General features: G+C 38.0%; 2 protein-coding genes across 4 annotated transcripts; both read left to right on the forward strand.

Moving 5' to 3' along the window:
- The first annotated feature begins 1,920 nt into the window (after positions 1-1,920).
- LOC114427714 (B2 bradykinin receptor-like) lies at positions 1,921-4,702 on the forward strand. The gene is made up of 2 exons (XM_028395918.1): positions 1,921-2,055; positions 2,839-4,702. Exons 1-2 carry the CDS (start codon positions 2,036-2,038, stop codon positions 3,854-3,856), a joined length of 1,038 nt encoding a protein of 345 aa, XP_028251719.1. The 5' UTR covers positions 1,921-2,035; the 3' UTR covers positions 3,857-4,702.
- A 4,220-nt stretch (positions 4,703-8,922) lies between these two features.
- LOC114427715 (B2 bradykinin receptor-like) lies at positions 8,923-21,784 on the forward strand. Of its 3 annotated transcripts, none has more exons than XM_028395921.1 (3): positions 8,923-9,228; positions 9,985-10,906; positions 21,590-21,784. In XM_028395921.1, the coding sequence occupies exons 1-3, from the start codon at positions 9,209-9,211 to the stop codon at positions 21,635-21,637; spliced, it is 990 nt and encodes a 329-aa protein (XP_028251722.1). In that variant the 5' UTR covers positions 8,923-9,208; the 3' UTR covers positions 21,638-21,784. The 3 variants fall into 3 exon arrangements, with proteins under 3 accessions (XP_028251722.1, XP_028251720.1, XP_028251721.1); XM_028395919.1 differs by lacking the exon at positions 21,590-21,784 and adding an exon at positions 11,241-11,880 and having other exon boundaries at positions 8,924-9,228; positions 9,985-11,009; XM_028395920.1 differs by lacking the exons at positions 8,923-9,228; positions 9,985-10,906 and adding an exon at positions 19,935-20,049 and having other exon boundaries at positions 20,668-21,784.
- Positions 21,785-22,017: the final 233 nt, after the last annotated feature.

Raw genomic sequence — 22,017 nt, forward strand, 5'->3', positions numbered from 1 at the left:
ATTTCTTGCCTCCTTATGAGTGGGTGGGTGGGACAGGGAATTGCCAGAAGATAACTCCACAGGATCTTAGGTAGCAGTGTTAGGTACTAAAGTGGCAGGTTCTTTCCTATCCAACTGCATGACTGACAGGAGGGTCAAATGTTGGCAGACCTTGTGGCTGGCTGAATACTGTCAGGTTTGGTCATTTGTTATCTGATGACTCAGGGAATTGACACATGACCATGATTAGGAGGAACTGAAGAGGGAAGGAGGATCGTAGGATGACACCAATGCAGTTTACAGCTTTATATTGGCACACAGTCAAATATCCACTCAAACATGATATGGGCTTGATGACATTATGCTCTCCATTAATGGACATGTTTTAATCATCTGTGGTATTGTCAATTTTTGTGCACTTTTGCATTTTGCAGCATAGTTCTCAGGATGGAAAAAAAAGAAAAAAAAGAAATCAAAATCAAATGCAGCTACAACTAAAGCTCAGGGCCATGCCATCATCCTGTTCATTTGGGATTGGCCAGCCATGTATACATTGATATGAAGCCTTTATGTGATCATCTCATAAATGTGATATAATCTGTATTTAAACTTGCCTGGGTGTGTTTTTGTGTCTACCTGCAACCTGTAAGTCATATTATCATGCCAGCTACAGCCAATAAAAGCTAAGATCAAATTTTAATAATATTAATATATTTGAAGTTCAGTTTTGTTTACATTTTCTGTGAAGTTCATATGTAACTTATTACAATGGCAATTTCCAGTCATATTATCCAAATTGAATAACATGAACATTCACTGTTAATTAGAGTGAGACTGTGTTTTGACCTGGTTTTAATCTTGTTTATGCCAGTGGCCTTGTTTTGATCATCCCATTTCCCTAGCTTGCAACGCCTTTGCTTCTATTGGACAGCCCTGGAAGAGTCAAGTGAAAGTGTGAAAGTGTGTGTTTTGTTTGTGCCTGTTCCAGCAAATGCTGTCTTGTCCTTGTTCTGTCGGTTGTCTTACTGTTTAATTTCACTCAAACATACATGGAGAAATTTCGACATTTCCATGCATTCTTAGATTTGTTTATTTGAACATGCATATTTCTATGTGTGCACAGCATAGATTCAATGGTTACCAGTCCAGTCCAGCACTCCTTGCTTGCCTGTCATCATGTTAATTCCCCTTCTTAAACAGCCTGGCATACTGAGGAAATAGTGTGGGCGGGGTTACAAGCTGCTGCAGCTGTCTTGCCTCCACCTAACAGTAGACTTTTTGAAAAGATTAACACTATAAGCACTACAGTGTAAAGCTGTGGTTATGCTTTCAGAACAATGATCCAATCAAATAATTGAATCCCTATAGCTTTGGACATCATAGTATTTGTACATTTGTTAATGCAAGTCCGGCAGCCCTTCAATCCTTCCACTATTATTTTCCAAGCACATGCTTATTTTTTGTCTGGTGCCATGTGCTGTAGCTAAAGAATGTGAGGAGAGTGGGGGGGAACTACGAATAAAATAAATTCACAGATAGAAATCTCAGTCATATAGAGATGAAGAATCAGGATATGAGAAAAAAATGTTTATATTTTTGAGTCCATTCAGACGTGTCTGGAATTTAGAGTGCATGCAGGGAACTGACTTTTTTTCCTGTGTAAAGAGCTGATTGTCCTTCAGCCTTTATGTAAGAGTTGAGCAACAATCCTTCATTATTCTTATGCTCCAAACAGATTTTGGTGTGATATTGATAAATGTAGCAGTCAAATTCCTTAAAAAAATCAGGGGATAATCTCTGAGAAAACACTATTAATTACATGAATTCTGTGAATTCTGCACTCAGTAAAGAATGAAGAGAGGACAATAACAAGCAGAGGAGGGACAGAATGAAGAAAGGGGGTGGTAAGAGGGCGAGTCATCTGACATTGTTCTGACATCACTTTAATCAGTTTACTTTCTCCTTAAGCAAGTCAAGAGCCGGATAGAAGACAGTGGCAGAAGTTCCTGGAAGAGTGCAAGCGGGTGTTTGGACAGTTCTATTATCCTCTGCAGGGATGGCTCTCTCACCTACAAGGTATGCACACGCTTTATTTGGTGTGAACATGTTTCTTCTTTATTCCCTGTAGTTTTCAATGTTAGCAAGTGCTGTGAGCAACATAATTTAACATAGCATAACAAAGTTTTATGTCTCATCACATTAAGATATTCTGATGCAATGTGATAGTGTGAAGCCAAAATGGGTCTTCACTGAACACATGACACTGTTTAGAAAGCCAGTGTTTTAATTCAACATGTTTTGTCAGTGTTTACCAATACTTGACTTGAGTGGAGATAATAGATACAATTCTAGATAATATCTATACTACTTCTGGACAGATAGACTGATTTTATTGCTTTTTTTAAGAATTTATTCATCCTGTATTCATTGTATTTAATGTAGTAAGTCTTATTGCTGTTATGTGCAAATAAGTGCTCAAATAACAGTATTATTGATAAACAAATACAGGCAGGAAGATTGCCTGTCAGATGGTTATGTAAGCAACAAGGTTGTTAGAAAAATACAGAAGTTACATACAAACTAAATATCTAAAATGTGTTAAATGTGATCAAATGTCATATCTTTCTAAAGCTAGTTTATACAATACCAGAGCAAAGATAACTTTATGTGGCAACAAGCTGTGTGGGAACAAGTATAATTTAGAGAATAATTCAACCCGCAAGTTGCTCATAACATCAAAGCAGACAGTTACTTGCCAACCACTGCTATGTAATAATGCTTTGTAGTAATTTAAGGAAATATAATTTTACCTTGGTAACTTGCTGTGCTAAGTATAACGTTTCTTGTGTTTCTGTACAGCATCCCTGCCAACCTCAGCAATGATTCTACACAGCAAGATTCCCCATGTTCTACTGACATACCCTATGTCAGTATGATTGCGACCTACATCGTGATCATCAGTGTGCTGGGAATCATCTTTAATGTGTTTGTGCTGATGGTTTTCTTCTTCCACAAGAAGCCCTGCACCGTGGCTGAGATCTACTTGGGCAACCTGGCTGGTGCTGACCTCCTACTGACGTCCTTTTTGCCCTTCTGGGCTGTGTATGTAAGAAACAAATTCAACTGGACTTTGGGTAACACCATGTGTCGTCTGGTAAACACTGTCATCCATATGAACGCGAACTGCAGCAACTACTTCCTCGTCCTGGTTAGCATAGATCGTTATTTGGCACTGGTGCACCCGCTCTCCCATGAAACAATGCGAAGGCCTGGTTTTGCCAAATGTGGATGTCTTCTGGTGTGGGGACTTGGTTTGCTCCTGAGTGTCCCCACTATTGTCTACAGGAAAACAGCAACAAATTACTCTAATGTTACCATATGCTTTCTTGACATGGATGTTAAAGCATATCTGACATTTGAGTTGGTGCTCATAACATTTGGCTTTGTCATCCCTATTTGTATTATTTCTTTCTGTACTGTCAAAATTATTATGGCTTTGAAAAACAGAATGGCCGACGGTGTACATGCTCAGAAAATGGAGAACAAGGCCACCACTCTGGTCCTGGTTGTCCTCCTGGCATTCTTGATCTGCTGGGTGCCATTCCATGTTATGAGGATACTAAGCCTGCTTAGTAGGTATAAGATTGTGCCTGGGTGTGATTTTTTCCGCAACGTGGCATACAGCCGACAGTTCTTCAGCTACTTTGCCTTCTTTAACAGCGTTCTCAACCCAATACTCTACGTTGTTGTAGGGAAAAACTTTCGCAAAAAAGCAAAGGAACTCTTCAAGCAATGGAACACTAAGAGATTTACAACCACCATGACCTTATCCACCCGAACAACACAGATGAGCATGCTACAGCAGAAAACATCTTAAAATGATTGAGATTTGCAGGATGGAAATTCAGTCTGTTTCTAATGTTTTGTTAAGCTCAAACTTCACATCTAAGTTAACCACTTGGTAGACTGGTCATCTTTTTTATGACATGTAATAGCTTAAAGAAATACTTTATTTTAATCTCTGAAGCAGATGAGGATGCAATTCTAGAGAAGAGTGAGCAGCCCAGTGGATATCATGGGTGTGGCCATTGATCTAGCAGAGCTGTTTGTCATAACATCCTTGTAACTATTTGTACCATTTGTAGTGCCACTTTGCATGACATGTGACTCCACTCACATCCTAACAGCTGCTTCATTAGAGGCTCTTACATAATTAAATAGCATTACCACATGTGCTTCATACCACAGATGAATGTACATAAGCTAAGATAATGGAAGCAACTTAGAAAAGAGATGAGCAGACCTTATGATTGAGTATTGATGCTTTTAATGCAGTATTTTAATGGAAAGATCTTGTGCATAGTATGTCTTTCTCTGTGTTGTGATGTGGCATTACCAGCTTACTAATGTCTTACCAACACAACATTGTAAACCCATATAATATCTGTTTTGTGTGTGAAGTAACTTTTGTCTGTAAGCTACCACAGTGTAGACATTTCCATGCCCATAACACTTGTCGGTTTTTATTGTTTGTGTTGTATTCAAAGTCAGCGTGCTAAGTGATCTTTACACTAGTATTCATGCCATATCTTTATACTCTGTGAACATAGTTAAACACATATAACTCAGTGTAACTCCTGTGCCAGCATACATGTAAATGCAGACTACAGTAAGACCTAACGTGTTTGCTGAATACCAATAAACTCATACCGGTGAAATTTGATCTGAATGAGTACAAAATGTAGGAGGAGTGCACTGCTAAACCCCAGGTTAAACCCCTGTAAACAGGACTTTTAGCATGTTACATAAATATAGTGTTTTCCTTCAGTTTCAGCTACTCCAACAAGAAAAGCTGTGACCTCTAAATATTACCCTGAAAAGGATATTGGGGCCTCCTTTCCCTGTCTGGGAATACGCTTTGTACTGTCAACAGATTTGTGCTGAAATGTAAACAGCCAGATCGCTGTACAAATAACTTGTGTAATTCTTTCTGGACACACACACAGCATGACAGTGTACAGCTGTGCTCCTCCATGCACACACACAAAATCTACTGAATGTCAACACAAGTCAAGAAAAGAATCAGATGTCAGACAGTAAGATCCTTCTCTGAAACCTTTAACGTCACATGCAGCTGATCACCAGCAGATGGCAGAATAAGCTTATTGTTTGATTTCTGTTTTATGGTGATGTGTCCTACTCAGAACTACAGGATGAAGTGGGTTCAGATGATGGATGGATGGATGGATGGATGGATGGATGGATGGATGGTGACGTGTCCTTGGACAAGACACAAGTTGTCCCCATTTGTGTGTTGGTGTATGAATGCATATGTGTATGTTTTTTATGACTTCACATGGTCATAAAAAAGTCTGAAACCATAAACTAAACCTGTGCTCGCTGATGAGTCACATGTGACGTGTGAACCAACACAGCACAGAAATCCACAGTGTTTTATTTACATCATGAGTGGAACTATTTACAGTGTACAGTAAGTATTGACTCACTTGTGGATCAAGCCCCCAGAGGCTGCAGAGGGAACTGTAGGCTTCAGTTCTCAGGCCGGAGGGTTGCTGCTTGGTATGGAAGCATAAAAAAGAGGCCCGACACTGCCTTGTTACATTTGAATAACTAATACAGTCAAGTCTCCTTCATACTGTCTGCTGATCAGTCTTTGAATGTCTGCAGAACAGTTTGTGCAATTTGGCTCACAGATGAAGATTTGCTCTACAATGACATTCAACATTCCTTCTTTTCAAACATTCCTTTTTTTCTCTGATTTCACATAAAATTATTGAACCTCATCTTTTTTCATCTTCATTTTAGCCTTAACCAATTTTTAGAGCTTCATTCCACTAAACTTCAATTATAACTGTTTCTTCATCCACTTTTGAATTAATTCCGCAGTTTTCTGTCAGGACATTAAAGATGGAATGAAGAACAAAAGTCAGTTGGCAGTTAGGCAAAAACAGACTCCTTTAATGAAGTCTAAGGTCAAAACACAAGCAGTCAGTCAGCAAAGCAAAGGGTACAAAAGGGTAAGGCAATCGATGGTCCAAAAACACGCTAAATTCATACACAGAGTTCCAAGAGAAATACTACTAATACTAAAGCTAGAAGTACTCAAAAGGTCTCACAAAGAATCTACAAAAGTAGTGCTTAGGCCGTTTAGAAGGCTTGTAAGCTTGGATGACTCACAAGACAAACTGGCACCATGTGGCAGGAAGACACACATGATATACAGAGGGAAAGGAGAGACAAGACACAGGTGAGACATATTAGGTCGGAGCAAGTAATCACCAGGAGCATGGAGCGCACAAGGACACCTGACACAAGAGGGAGGTCAGTGACTTCTAAATAAAACAGCAAACAATAGAAAAAAAATCACAAGATCAAACTACAAATAATACAAACACAACAAAACTACAAAATAAAAGACCTGGCTCAGGCTGAAACCCTGACTTTTTCCATATCAGTAGAACAGTTTTTTTCACAAGATACTGACTTCGGTAAAAAACACACATGCAACCTGTCAGAGCACAGCTGGCTCTCTAGGCCCCCACCCCTCCCATTACAGAAGCAATTCTCTGCTTGTCGTTTTTCCTCAGTAGTGGCTTCTGACTCTTCCAGCAGAAGAGTTGTTTCAGAACAAGTTCTGTTGTAGTTTTTTCTGTTTTTCTTTTATAATCACAACAGGTTGTTGAACTGGTCTGACAGCTGGATGACACTACACTGATCTGTTTTAGTGTTAAGCCAACTATGACCAAAGTAGAGATTTTATTATTTCTTTCATACCATTTTAAATACTGAGCTAACAACGAATGTGTTTTAGATCAGTTAAAGGTCAACAGACGTCCTACCTACCAACCAGGCAAAAGGGTTTGGCTCCCTTCCCAAGACCTTTCCCCTCCAAGCGCCTTCATGTCAGTTACAACTTATTTTCAGTACAATAGGAACTTTTACAGACAGAAGCACAGCTATGCCATGGGATCACCTGTGTCTCCAATTGTGGCCAACCTGTATATATGGAGGACGTGGAGAAAACAATGGTGTAGGTTTGCAAATGGTCCATAGGGACATGTCACAACCAATATTTTGGGAAGAAAAAAATAGTCCCTACCGATGTTTAGCATAAAGAATACAAAACTATGTATTTACTCACAGATTTTCTGCGAACCCAATAGTATAATTTTAGTAGTCAGGTTTTGTTTTTTCAATGTGCAAGCATTCTGTATTTCCAGAGCTAGAGCAACAGGGTTATCAATGCTGCAATATTATTGGCTAAAGCAGAGGGTCTGCAGGCACATGTTCTTCTCACACTGATGTACACAAAATGAATCAAGTGGTGGCAAGTATAAGAAATGATGAAGAGATCACAGGCCTGTGTGTTGTGCTGACAACAAAACTTATCTGTGGTAACCTGCAACTGTATGTCCTCAGAAAAGGGTAAAACCAAAATTACTATTGCCTTGGTATTCAAAATATTTTGTCCAAATTTTCTGCTTTATAGATTGTCCCTACCACAGCCCTTAGGAGTCCAAACTCATGCCTATAGGAGAGAAGAGTCTGAGTTCCTTTCCTGGAACCACTCACTATTCACTGGTTAAGATATGTGGATGACACCCGGGTCAAACTCAAGACTCATGGAATGAAATGGTTCACAGAACACATCAACGCAGTGGACAACAACACTAGAGTTTTTAAACTACTGAGTTCTGTCAACTTTGTTCCTACTTGACCCAATAATAGAGTCTTTCTACATATGTTGTAGGCATTATAATTTCTGCATTATGAAGCACTGTTGTTGCCACATTCAGAGCTTTGTCAGTAATATTGCATTGCTGTGTGTTTGACACTCAACAGGTCTAGTTATTATTAGTTTGATTGGCTTTAGCATGAGCAACTGTTCATTTTAATTATATATAGAGGAGAGTTACATGGTATATTTTCACACTATTCATGGTGGTCATTGACTTCATATTATTCTTGTCTTCAGCAGTTTCTCTTTCACATCAGCATTCAAATCAATGCTTCAGCTGCAGCAACCACACTTTTCACATTTTCTTCACGAAATGCATTTCTAGTTCTATTTAAACATCACTATTACAGGATATTTAACGCTATACTTTGTAGAAATAATGGAAATCAGAGGTAATTGATGTAACCCATACCATAAATGGACTAAAACTAAATAGCTTTTAATGGACTACTAACTAAATAGATTTTATGATTATTAAAAAAATCGTAACTGTAATTAGAGATACTATAGTCTCTCAGAGTATGTATCTAAATTGCTTCTCTGACTGAGTGACATGGACTTATCTGAATTTGTACTGTAATGTTCAGAAAGGCTTTATATTGGCACACACCGTCAGATATCCACTCAAATATGAGATGGACCTTTTCGTCAATTGTTACTGTCAATACTTTTTCCCACCTTGCATTTTGGAACATATGATCAACACAATAAGCACCACAGTGTAAAGCTGTCGTTACACTTTCAGAACAATGATCCAATAAAGTAATTTAATCCCTATAGCTTTGGACTCCATAGAACTGAGTTCACATGGTTAATGCAGGTCCGGCAGTCCTTCAACCCTCCCTCTGTGCTCCATTACTTTCCAAGCACATGCTGTAGGTAAAGAATGTGAGGGGGGTGAGGGGAGTGGGGGGGCACTACAAATAAAATAAATTCACAGATAGAAAGTTAAGTCGTAGAGAGATGAAGAATCAGGATATGAGGAAAAAAATAATGTTGTTGATATTTTTGAGTCCATTCAGACGTGACTGGAATTTAGAGTGCATGCAGGGAACTGACTTTTTTTTCCTGTGTAAAGAGCTGATTGTCCTTCAGCCTTTATGTAAGAGTTGAGCAACAATCCTTCATAATTATCTTGCTCCAGACTGATTTTGGTGTGATACTGATACATGTAGCAGTCAAATTTGTTAAGAAATCAGGGGATAATCCCTGAGAAAACATTATTAATTACATGAATTCTGTGAATTCTCCACACAGTGCAGAACGAAGAGAGGACAATAACAAGCAGAGGAGGGACAGAATGAAGAAAGGGGGTGGTAAGAGGGCGAGTCATCTGACATTGTTCTGACATCACTTTAATATCAGTTTACTTTCTCCTTAAGCAAGTCAAGAGCCGGATAGAAGACAGTGGCAGAAGTTCCTGGAAGAGTGCAAGCGGGTGTTTGGACAGTTCTATTATCCTCTGCAGGGATGGCTCTCTCACCTACAAGGTATGCACACGCTTTATTTGGTATGAACATGTTTCTTCTTTATTCCCTGTAGTTTTCAATGTTAGCAAGTGCCGTGAGCAACATAATTCCAAGTTTTATGTCTCATCACATTAAGATATTCTGATGCAACGTGATAGTGTGAAGCCAAAATGGGTCTTCACTGAACACATGACACTGTTTAGAAAGCCAGTGTTTTAATTCAACATGTTTTGTCAGTGTTTACCAATACTTGACTTGAGTGGAGATAATAGATACAATTCTAGATAATATCTATACTACTTCTGGACAGATAGACTGATTATATTGCTTTTTTTAAGAATGTATTCATCCTGTATTTATTGTAATTAATGTAGTAAGTCTTATTGCTATTGCTATTGTTATGTGCAAATAAGTGCTCAAATAACAGTATTATTGATAAACAAATACAGGCAGGAAGATTGCCTGTCAGAAAAATACAGAAGTCACATACAAACTTAATATCTAAAATGTGTTAAATGTGATCAAATGTCATATCTTTCTAAAGCTAGTATATACAATACCAGAGCAAAGACAACTTTATGTGGCAATTTGTGTGGGAACAAGTATAATTTAGAGAATAATAATAATAATAATTCAACAAGTTACTCATAACATCAAAGCAGACAGTTACTTGTCAACCACTGCTTTGTAATAATGCTTTGTAGTAATTTAAGGAAATATAATTTTACCTTGGTAACTTGCTGTGTTGAGTATAATGTTTCTTGTGTTTCTGTACAGCATCCCTGCCAACCTCAGCAATGATTCCACACAGCAATATTCATCATGTTCTACTGACATACCCTATGTCAGTATGATTGCGACCTACATCATGATCATCAGTGTGCTGGGAATCATCTTTAATGTGTTTGTGCTGATGGTTTTCTTCTTCCACAAGACGCCCTGCACCGTGGCTGAGATCTACTTGGGCAACCTGGCTGGTGCTGACCTCCTACTAACGTCCTTTTTGCCCTTCTGGGCTGTGTATGTAAGAAACAAATTCAACTGGACTTTGGGTAACACCATGTGTCGTCTGGTAAACACTGTCATCCATATGAACGCGAACTGCAGCAACTACTTCCTCGTCCTGGTTAGCATAGATCGTTATTTGGCACTGGTGCACCCGCTCTCCCATGAAACAATGCGAAGGCCTGGTTTTGCCAAATGTGGATGTCTTCTGGTGTGGGGACTTGGTTTGCTCCTGAGTGTCCCCACTATTGTCTACAGGAAAACAAAAACAGATTACTCTAATGTTACCATATGCTTTCTTGACTTAGATGAAAACGCATATCTGACATTTCAGTTGGTGCTCATAACATTTGGCTTTGTCATCCCTATTTGTATTATTTCTTTCTGTACTGTTAAAATTCTTAAGGCTTTGAAAAACAGAATGGCCGACGGTGTACATGCTCAGAAAATGGAGAACAAGGCCACCACTCTGGTCCTGGTTGTCCTCCTGGCATTCTTGATCTGCTGGGTGCCATTCCATGTTATGAGGATACTAAGCCTGCTTAGTAGGTATAAGATTGTGCCTGGGTGTGATTTTTTCCGCAACTTGGTATACAGCCGACAGTTCTTCAGCTACTTTGCCTTCTTTAACAGCGTTCTCAACCCAATACTCTACGTTGTTGTAGGGAAAAACTTTCGCAAAAAAGCAAAGGAACTCTTCAAGCGGTGCAACACTCGGAGATTTACAACCACCATGACCTTATCCACCCGAACAACACAGATGAGTAGGCTACAGCAGAAAACATCTTAAAATGATTGAGATTTGCAGGATGGAAATTCAGTCTGTTTCTAATGTTTTGTTAAGCTCAAACTTCACATCTAATTTAACCACTTGGAAGACTGGTCATCTTTTTTATGACATGTAATAGCTTAAAGAAATACTTAATTTTAATCTCTGAAGCAGATGAGGATACAATTATAGATAGATAGATAGATAGATAGATAGATAGATAGATAGATAGATAGATAGATAGATAGATAGATAGATAGATAGATAGATAGATAGATAGAGTGAGCAGCCCAGTGGATATCATGGGTGTGGCCATTGATCTAGCAGAGCTGTTTGTCATAACATCCTTGTAACTATTTGTACCATTTGTAGTGCCACTTTGCATGACATGTGACTCCACTCACATCCTAACAGCTGCTTCATTAGAGGCTCTTACATAATTAAATAGCATTACCACATGTGCTTCATACCACAGATGAATGTACATAAGCTACGTAAGATAATGGAAGCATCTTAGAAAAGAGATGAGCAGACCTTATGATTGAGTAGTGATGCTTTTAATGCAGTATTTTAATGGAAAGATCTTGTGCATAGTATGTCTTTCTCTGTGTTGTGATGTGGCATTACCAGCGTACTAATGCCTTACCACACCACTACTCATATAATATCTCTTTTGTGTGTGATGTAACGTTTGTATTCCCTCCTGTAAGCTGACACAGTGTGTAGACATTTCCATGCCCGTAAAACTTTGTCTTGTTTGTATTGTTTGTGTTGTATTCAAAGTCAGTGTGCTCAGTAATCCTTACACTAGTAGTCATGCCAAGTTCAATGCTACATTTCTACTTAATGAGCCAGATTACAAGGAAATTAAAAGGACATGCAAATGTCCCTAAATGTTATTGAAAAGCCAACTTTGAGTCATTGACTTCACATCATTCTTGTCTTCGGCAGTTTCTCTTTTATATCTTCCTAATATTCAAACATTTTCTACTTTTCAAAATAAAAAACTCTTCCTTCTTTCCGTACACACAGCATGACAGTGTACAGCTGTGCTCCTCCATGCACACACACAAAATCTACTGAATGTCAACACAAGTCAAGAAAAGAATCAGATGTCAGACAGTAAGATCCTTCTCTGAAACCTTTAATGTCACATGCAGCTGATCACCAGCAGATGCCAGAATAAGCTTATTGTTTGATTTCTGTTTTATGGTGATGTGTCCTACCCAGCACTACAAGATGAAGTGGGTTCAGATAATGGATGGATGGATGGATGGATGGATGGATGGATGGATGGTGACGTGTCCTTGGACAAGACACAAGTTGTCCCCATTTGTGTGTTGGTGTATGAATGTACACTCAACAAAAATATAAACGCAACACTTTTGTTTTTGCTCCCATGTTTCATGAGATGGACTTGAAGATCTAAACTTCATTCCAGATTTTATTGTGGGCAGTTTAAGGTACACCTGTGCACTAATCATGATGTCAGATCAGCATCTTGATGTGGCACACCTGTGAGGTGGGATGGATTATCTCAGCAAAGCAGAAGTGCTCACTATCACACATTTAGACAGATTTGTGAACAATGTTTGAGAGGAATGGTAATATTGTGTATCTGGAATGAAGTTTAGATCTTCAAGTCCATCTCATGAAACATGGGAGCAAAAACAAAAGTGTTGCGTTTATATTTTTGTTGAGTGTATATGTGTATGTTTTGTATGACTTCACATGGTCATAAAAATGTCTGAAACCATAAACTAAACTTGTGCTCACTGATGAGTCACATGTGATGTGTGAACCAACACAGAACTGATGCCAACATAGAGACGTTTAGTGGGGCAGAAGCTATGGCAGCTAGCGCTAATGTTACCAGCACTATAACCCCGGCCACTAATGAAGATATTCTAACCGCAATACACAAGATGAAAACCGTGTGTTAACTGTAGCGCAGCACCAGCTAAAGAAGGGAAGCCGAGAGCCATCATCACCAATCAGGAATATTCGATGTTGTTTCAGGCACCGCGCCAGGTTCATGGTCATGGTGAATGATAACACAGGAGTGTTCAACACCCCGGCTGAGGCTGAAAATTTTCTGGGCCGAGAAATGTTGACTGGTAAAAAGCTGTTTATATTGTAATCTGGGTGAGGTAAAATTCTTGATTTGTTACGTTTATTTGTAGAGATGGAGTCCTCCATTGGATGAGGTGAGAAGAGTAGTTATATGCTAACGTGGGCCCTAAACCGGCACCATTGTTTACCTTTGACCCAGAGATATTAAAGAAGATATCTGTGTTAAAATATGAATACAATTCCATAGTGTCCAAAAATATTTCATCTTTGCTGGCCCAAGTCAGGCGAAAGTATTTTGAGTTTGGTGATAAACCTCACAGGTTACTTGCCTGTCAATTAAAACAATCACAGGCAGCCATACATTCTATTAAGATGAATAATGGGACTCTTCTGACCGATCCTGGGGAAATAAGTAAAAGTTTTTCTAAGTTTTATGAACAGGTCTATCAATCGCAGGGAGAACCTGATCAAGGGTTGATGGAAAATTTCTTTAAGGATTTGAAACTGCCTAAATTGTCCAATGAGTCCATCTCTTTACTAGAAGTGGATATTGATTTAAAGGAGATACAAAAGGTAATTTCCTCCTTTCCTAACAATAAGGCTGGTGGACCAGATGGCTTTTGTATTTTTTAAGGCATTTAATCTTAAACATGCCCAGTTCATATTACGTATGCTAAAACACTCTTTGCAGACCTCTAGATTACCTCCTACTTTATATAAGGCCAATGTTGTACTTATCCCTAAGCCTGGCCGTGACCCTGATTTGGTCTCTTCATATCGTCCTATTTCTTTATTGCCTATTGAGACTAAAATTCTTGGGAAAATCTTAGCCAACAGATTAAAGGAGCACATTTGTTCTATTATCCATCCAGACCAGACTGGTTTTATGCCAGATAGACATATGTATTTTAATTTGCGCCGCTTGTTCCACATTTTATATGCAGAACATTCAGAGAAGGCAGTAGTAATCTCCCTGGATGCGCAGCGAGCGTTTGACCAAGTGGAGTGGCCTTATATGTTTTTTACTCTTAAAAAATTTGGATTTGGACCCTCCTTTATTAAGTGGATTGAACTTATCTATTCAAACCCAACTGCCTCAGTTATTACCAACCAGGATATTTCATCACCTATATTGATCAGTAGGGGAACCCGCCAGGGGTGCCCCCTCTCCCCTTTTTTGTTTTCTATTAGTATTGAACCACTAGCTGCTAGTATTAGGCAAAATCGTTTAATATCTCCTATTGACGTCTTTGGACGAGAACATCATATTTCATTATATGCGGATGACATCCTTCTATTCGTTTCCCGCCCTCAAGCTTCGATACCTCATCTTCTGACATTAATTAGTACTTTGGCAGACTTTTTAATTTTTCTGTTAATTGGGACAAAAGTGAACTAATGCCAATTTCAAAGGCAATACATTTGACATATATACAATCTACACCATTCAGGAAAGCCCTTCATGATTTTTCATATCTTGGTGTAATTGTGACTAAGAATCCTAAGAACCTTTTACAACAGAATTGGCATAATAAAATCGAGCAACTTAAACAGAATATATATTTTTGGAAGACCCTGCCCATTTCCCTTGTTGGTAAAGTTAATGCGATTAAAATGATTGTGTTGCCACGTTTTCTACATCTTTTTCAATGCCTTCCATGTTTTATTGCTCTATCGTATTTTAAACAATTAGACTCTATCATTGTGCCCTTTATATGGAATTATAAAGCCATCAGAAGCTCAAAAAAGCATCTGTGCAAATTAAAGGATGTTGGAGGCTTTGCTTTGCCAAACATTAGAATGTACTACTAGGCCGCCCACTTTCCTGGTGGAGAACATTTTCTCCAGATTCACCTTCATACTCCTACCCCGCCTGGATAAGCATGGGATGGTCGCTTTGTAGAAATACCTCTTTGCTAGCATTGCTTAACAGTCCTAACAAAGTCAATAAGGTACATTATAATGACAGTGTTCTAATTAAAGATACTATACGTATCTGGGAACAGATAAAACTGTATATTAAGGCCCCTCGGGTATATACTGATGCACCTATCTGTAAAAATCATGCTTTCATACCCGGCTTAAATGATAAAGTTTTCTCTGATTGGAAACAAAGGGGAATCAATACCATAAAAGATTTGTCAATTTTGGCAATTTTGCATCCTTTATACAACTGCAAGCTAAATTTACAATACCTACCACTAGTTTTTTCAGATATTTACAGATAAGAGATTTTATTAAGAAAAATGTTGAAGTCCTGAATAAACATGACACTCATGACACAATTAATAAATTTAATCCAGCTACTCGAGGGACAGTTTCCTTTTTTTACAGAATACTTCTTGATAAAGCTCTGCTACTAACAGAGGTACATAAACAGGCATGGGCAGATGAGTTGAATGTGGAATTAAGCGATATGATATGGGAGGAATGTCTACATAGTGTGCACAAATATTCAGTTAATGCCAGACACAATCTTATACAATTTAAAGTACTTCATAGGCTCCATTATTCACAAGAGAAACTACATACATTTTATCCTGATGTCTCGCCTGACTGTAATCAGTGTAAATCTACTATAGGTACCTTGACACACTCCTTCTGGTCATGCACCAAACTCCATTCATATTGGCAATGCATCTTTCAATGTTTTTCCAGGGCCTTTGGCAAACATCAGATACCTAACCCTCTTGTAGCGATCGTAGGAGCTACAAGTGTCTTTCCTTCTGCTACTAAATATGAGATGAGAGCTGTTCAATTTGGAATGGTAATTGCAAAAAAATTGATCCTACGTATGTGGAAAATGGAAGCTGTCCCTACATATAACTTATGGTTGAGAGAAATGTCTAACATGCTGCATTTAGAGAGATTGAGGTTGTATGATGAAGATAGAGGAAATGAGTTGGGATCCTATATTGAAGTACTTTAACAAGTGATCAGTCGAAAACCATGGCTGACACGTTATGTCTTGCTGTATGGAATCTAACCTTTTTCTTCCAATTATCTTCCTTATTTAACCATGACCATGCATTATTGTCGCAGACATAGATGTGTTATGTTCTGACTTTTATGTTATGGTTGTGAATGTATTTTTTTGTTGTTGTTGTTGCTGCTATACATGCTGTACCTTAAAATTAATAAAAATATATTAAAAAAATATATATTTCCTGAAGGAGCTGCCATCCATTGATTTAATACAACATTTGAACTTCATTGTAAAGGGCCGCTTTAATTTTTGGAAATATTTTTTGACATTATTGAAGCTACAGGCCACCTTAAGTACATGTGTTGGTGAACCAGCAAAGGCCTACTGCATCACCTGGAAAATCAGCAAGACAAGATGGCAAAGAAGTTTGCAGAAGATATTGAGGAAATTAAGAAGTCGCTGAACTATATGTCAGATGAACTGAGCAAGATGGTAAAAAAAGAAGATTTGGTGTCTTTGATTGATGAGGTGCGACAACTGAAGACTGTGATTCAGGAAAAGGATAAGAAAATTGAAGAGCTGGAGAGACAAGTGGATGAACTAGAACAAAGCACAAGAATGGATGACCTGGTCATATCTGGACTTGTGACAACCCACCACTCCTACACCAAGGTTACAGCTGGAGACAAGGTGGGTGAAGACGCGCCATCAGGTGAACTACATTCACTCGAACAACAAGTCATTGGGTTTTTCAACAGCAAGGACATCCTTCTAGATGCTAAAAATATGGTGGCATGCCACACCATTCCGCAAAAACAAAATACACCAAAGATAATCATAAGATTTGCCAACAGGAAACACAAAATTGAACTGTTAAAGTTAACAAAGAAACTAAAAGCCACTGGAGTGTATGTAAATGAACATCTAACAAGGAAAAATGCTGAAATTGCACGCCAAGCAAGAATGCTAAAAAAAGAAAAGCGGATTCAAGACACTTGGACAAGGAACTGTAAAGTAATGATCAAACTCAACGGAACGCCTGAGCAAGCAAAAATAATAACCATTAGGGAAATCAAAGAACTGGATCGATACAAATGATGAAGATCTATAAGGTGATGAAGATTATGGTTTTTTTTTTGTTGATTTTTCGGTTGTTATCCGTCTGTTTTGATGTAAAAATCAAAAAAGTTTGACATACCAAGAGTGGAGATAAATTTACAACGCTGAATCCTCAAGAGCATAAAACTTATGATTTAGAAAGTAGCATTGACCCAGATGAATACTTCTTCCAGAACTTACAATGGGATAGTGGTTATTATTCAGAAGATGAACTCGAAATGACACAAGAATGTTTTTCTGTAATTCACTTTAACAGCAGGAGCCTCTATTGCAATTTTTCTACAATTAAAGGGTATTTACAACAGCTGCCATTTAATGTTTGTAATGAATGGTATAAAATGTAAAACAATTGACCACATGAGTACAGTTATTGATGATTTAATGGAAAGTTTAACTATTGAAATAAGCAGGGAAGAAGCAAAAAATATGGTAATCACTTGTATTTATAGAACTCCAGGTTCGTGTATCGACCAGTTTAGTAAGAAGATTTCTGAGTTGTATGAAACACAAAGGGAAAAGCTGATAGTTGTTTGTGGGGACTTTAATATTGATTTGCTAAAATCAAATGAACATAAGAAAACAGCAGAATTTGTCAATACTATGTTTAGTTTGAGTTTATACCCGCTAATAATAAAACCTAGTAGAATAACGAGTGATAGTGCTACATTGATTGATAATATTTTTGTGAATTCAACAGGTAAAATTATCAAAAGTGGATTATTAGTGACAGACATAAGTGATCACTTGCCTGTCTTTGCTGTGTTGGAGTCTAGGAAGCTAAAACAAAGACCCAATGAGACTAACAGGCTGGTTAGACTGAGAACACTGAAAGCAATAGAAGCTTTTAAATCAGAACTGCCATAATTGGCAGGAAGTATATGTAAACAACACTAACAGGGTTTATAATGCATTTTTGGAGACGTTTATGTTATTATACAATCAACATTGTCCTTTAAAAGAAATGAGACTAAAAACTAATAAGATAAGGAAACCTTGGATAACAAATGGCTTGGAAAAAGCTTGTAAAAAGAAAAATCAGCTGTACAGAGAGTATATAAAGCACCAAACTAAGGACAAAGAGGACAAATATAAAAAATATAAAAATAAACTGACAGCTATTTTGAGGGAACAAAAACAGTATTACTACAGTACTTTACTGCACAAATATAGAACTGATATGAAAGCAACATGGGGTGTTAGAGAAGTGCTTGAACAGCACAAATGTAAATCTTTCCCTACTCACACTGTTAGAGAAGATGGTTCTGTTACAGATAACATTCAGGAGATTGTTAACATATTTAATAACTTTTTTGTAAGTGTGGGTCCAAATTTAGCAAAAGAAATTCCACATAATGATGGGAAAGTAAAAGACATCAACACATCAACACAGTGGACAACAACACTAGAGTTTTTAAACAACCGAGTTCTATCAACTTTGTTCCTACTTGACACAATAATAGAGTCTTTCTACATATGTTGTAGGCATTATAATTTCTGCATTATGAAGCACTGTTGTTGCCACATTCAGAGCTTTGTCAGTAATATTGCATTGCTGTGTGTTTGACACTCAACAGGTCTAGTTATTATTAGTTTGATTGGCTTTAGCTTGAGCTACTGTTCATTTTAATTATATATAGAGGAGAGTTACATGGTATATTTTCACACTATTCATGGCGGTCATTGACTTCATATTATTCTTGTCTTCAGCAGTTTCTCTTTCACATCAGCATTCAAATCAATGCTTCAGCTGCAGCAACCACATTTTTCACATTTTCTTCACGAAATGCATTTCTAGTTCTATTTAAACATCAGTATTACAGGATATTTAATGCTATACTATGTAGAAATAATGGAATCAGAGGTAATTGATGTAACCCATACCATAAATGGAAACTAAATAGATTTTTTGATTATTAAAAAAATCGTAACTGTAATTAGAGATACTATAGTCTCTCAGAGTATGTATCTAAATGGCTTCTCTGACTGAGTGACATGGACTTATCTGAATTTGTACTGTAATGTTCAGAAAGGCTTTATATTGGCACACACCGTCAGATATCCACTCAAATATGAGATGGACCTTTTCGTCAATTGTTACTGTCAATACTTTTTCCCACCTTGCATTTTGGAACACATGATCAAGACAATAAGCACCACAGTGTAAAGCTGTACACTTTCAGAACAATGATCCAATAAAATAATTTAATCCTTATAGCTTTGGACTCCATAGAACTGAGTTCACATGGTTAATGCAGGTCCAGCAGCCCTTCAACCCTCCCTCTGTGCTCCATTACTTTCCAAGCACATGCTGTAGGTAAAGAATGTGAGGGGGGTGAGGGGAGTGGGGGGGCACTACAAATAAAATAAATTCACAGATAGAAAGTTAAGTCGTAGAGAGATGAAGAATCAGGATTTGAGGAAAAAAATATTGTTGTTGATATTTTTGAGTCCATTCAGACGTGACTGGAATTTAGAGTGCATGCAGGGACATGACTTTTTTTCCTGTGTAAAGAGCTGATTGTCCTTCAGCCTTTATGTAAGAGTTGAGCAACAATCCTTCATAATTATCTTGCTCCAGACTGATTTTCGTGTGATATTGATAAAGGTAGCAGTCAAATTTGTTAAGAAATCAGGGGATAATCCCTGAGAAAACATTATCCATCCATCCATCTTCAACCGCTTAGAAAACATTATTAATTACATGAATTCTGCACACAGTGCAGAATGAAGAGAGGATAACAAGCAAAGGAGGGACAGAATGAAGAAAGGGGGTGGTAAGAGGACGTAAGTCATCTGACATTGTTCCGACATCACTTTAATATCATTTTACTTTCTCCTTAAGCAAGTCAAGAGCCGGATAGAAGACAGTGGCAGAAGTTCCTGGAAGAGTGCAAGCAGGTGTTTGGACAGTTCTATTATCCTCTGCAGGGATGGCTCTCTCACCTACAAGGTATGCACACGCTTTATTTGGTATGAACATGTTTCTTCTTTATTCCCTGTATTCCCTGTAGTTTTCAATGTCAGTAAGTCCCGTGAGCAACATAATTTAAAGTTTAACTCATTTTTTTTATTATTATTTTTTTTACAATATTTAACGGTTATCTGATTGCCCAGGACAAGTAAAAATAGGCGGAAGGCAAGTAGAACCTGCACCCACATGCCTGGTCGGGCAACCACCAACCTGGATTTTGTCAAATTTTAAAAGTTTTCTCAGACATAACCTACATATTGGTAGAGACAGACACAACAAGAACAAGCTTCTCCTCCATTTTCTTGGCAGAAGGATATTTTTTTGAATCACATAGTTTGATAAGACAATACGTTTTTAAATATTTAGTTTGTATGCAACTTCTCTATTTTTTATTGCTTATGTATGCAATGCAAAAATGTATGCTTTGTTTCTTATGACAAAAGTGAAAAAAGGTCAATTTAGAGAATATTCATAGCAAATATAGCATCTCGATATTGAAGCCAACCACTGCTTTGTAATAATGTTTGTAGTAATTCAAAGAAATATAATTTTATATTGGCTGTTTTTAAGCATAATGTTTCTTGTGTTTCTGTACAGCTTTTCTGCCAACCTCAGCAATGATTCCACACAGCAATATTCATCATGTTCTACTGACATACCCTATGTCAGTATGATTGCGACCTACATCATGATCATCAGTGTGCTGGGAATCATCTTTAATGTGTTTGTGCTGATGGTTTTCTTCTTCCACAAGAAGCCCTGCACTGTGGCTGATATCTACTTGGGCAACCTGGCTGGTGCTGACCTCCTACTAACGTCCTTTTTGCCCTTCTGGGCTGTGTATGTAAGAAACAAATTCAACTGGACTTTTGGTAACGCCATGTGTCGTCTGACAAACTCTGCCATCATTATGAGCTGGTACTGCAGCAACTACTTCCTCGTCCTGGTTAGCATAGATCGTTATTTGGCACTGGTGCACCCGCTCTCCCATGAACCAATGCGAAGGCCTGGTTTTGCCAAATGTGGATGTCTTCTGGTGTGGGGACTTGGTTTGCTCCTGAGTGTCCCCACTATTGTCTACAGGAAAACAAAAACAAATTACTCTAATGTTACCATATGCTTTCTTAACTTAGATAAAAACGCATATCTGACATTTGAGTTGGTGCTCATAACATTTGGCTTTGTCATCCCTATTTGTATTATTTCTTTCTGTACTGTCAAAATTATTATGGCTTTGAAAAACAGAATGGCAGAGGGTGTACATGCTCAGAAAATGAAGAACAAGGCCACCACTCTGGTCCTGGTTGTCTTCCTGGTATTCTTGATCTGCTCAGTGCCATTCCATGTTATGAGGATACTAAGCCTGCTTAGTAGCTATAAGATTGTGCCTGGGTGTGATTTTTACCGCAACGTGGCATACAGCCGACAGTTCTTCAGCTACTTAGCCTTCTTCAGCAGCATTCTCAACCCAATACTCTACGTTGTTGTAGGGAAAAACTTTCGCAAAAAAGCAAAGGAACTCTTCAAGCAGTGCAACACTCAGAGAACAACAGGAATTGCCTCATGACCTCATCCACCTGAACAACACAGATCAGTATGCAACAGCAGAAAACATCATAAAATGAGATTTGCAGGATTGAGATTCAGTCTGTTTCTAATCTTTTGTTAAGTTTAAACTTCACATCTAGATAGATATAGCAGCTCAGTGGATGTCATGGGTTTTATGACAGTGGATGTTATGTTATGACAAACAGCTCTGCTAGATCAATGGCCAAATTGATCTAGCAGAGCTGTTTGTCATAACATCCTTGTAACTATTTGTACCATTTGTAGTGCCACTTTGCATGACATGTGACTCCACTCACATCCTAACAGCTGCTTCATTAGACTTACATAATTAAATAGCATTACTACATGTGCTTCATACCACAGAAGAATGTACAGAAA

Source organism: Parambassis ranga, chromosome 22 (assembly GCF_900634625.1).
Source record: "Parambassis ranga chromosome 22, fParRan2.1, whole genome shotgun sequence".
NCBI lineage: Eukaryota > Metazoa > Chordata > Actinopteri > Ambassidae > Parambassis > Parambassis ranga.

Coding starts and splice junctions, on each gene's coding strand:
- LOC114427714 (XM_028395918.1), top strand. CDS start 2,036: ATGGCTCTCTCACCTACAAG. Junction 2,056..2,838: donor ATGGCTCTCTCACCTACAAG/GTATGCACACGC, acceptor GTTTCTGTACAG/CATCCCTGCCAACCTCAGCA.
- LOC114427715 (XM_028395919.1), top strand. CDS start 9,209: ATGGCTCTCTCACCTACAAG. Junction 9,229..9,984: donor ATGGCTCTCTCACCTACAAG/GTATGCACACGC, acceptor GTTTCTGTACAG/CATCCCTGCCAACCTCAGCA.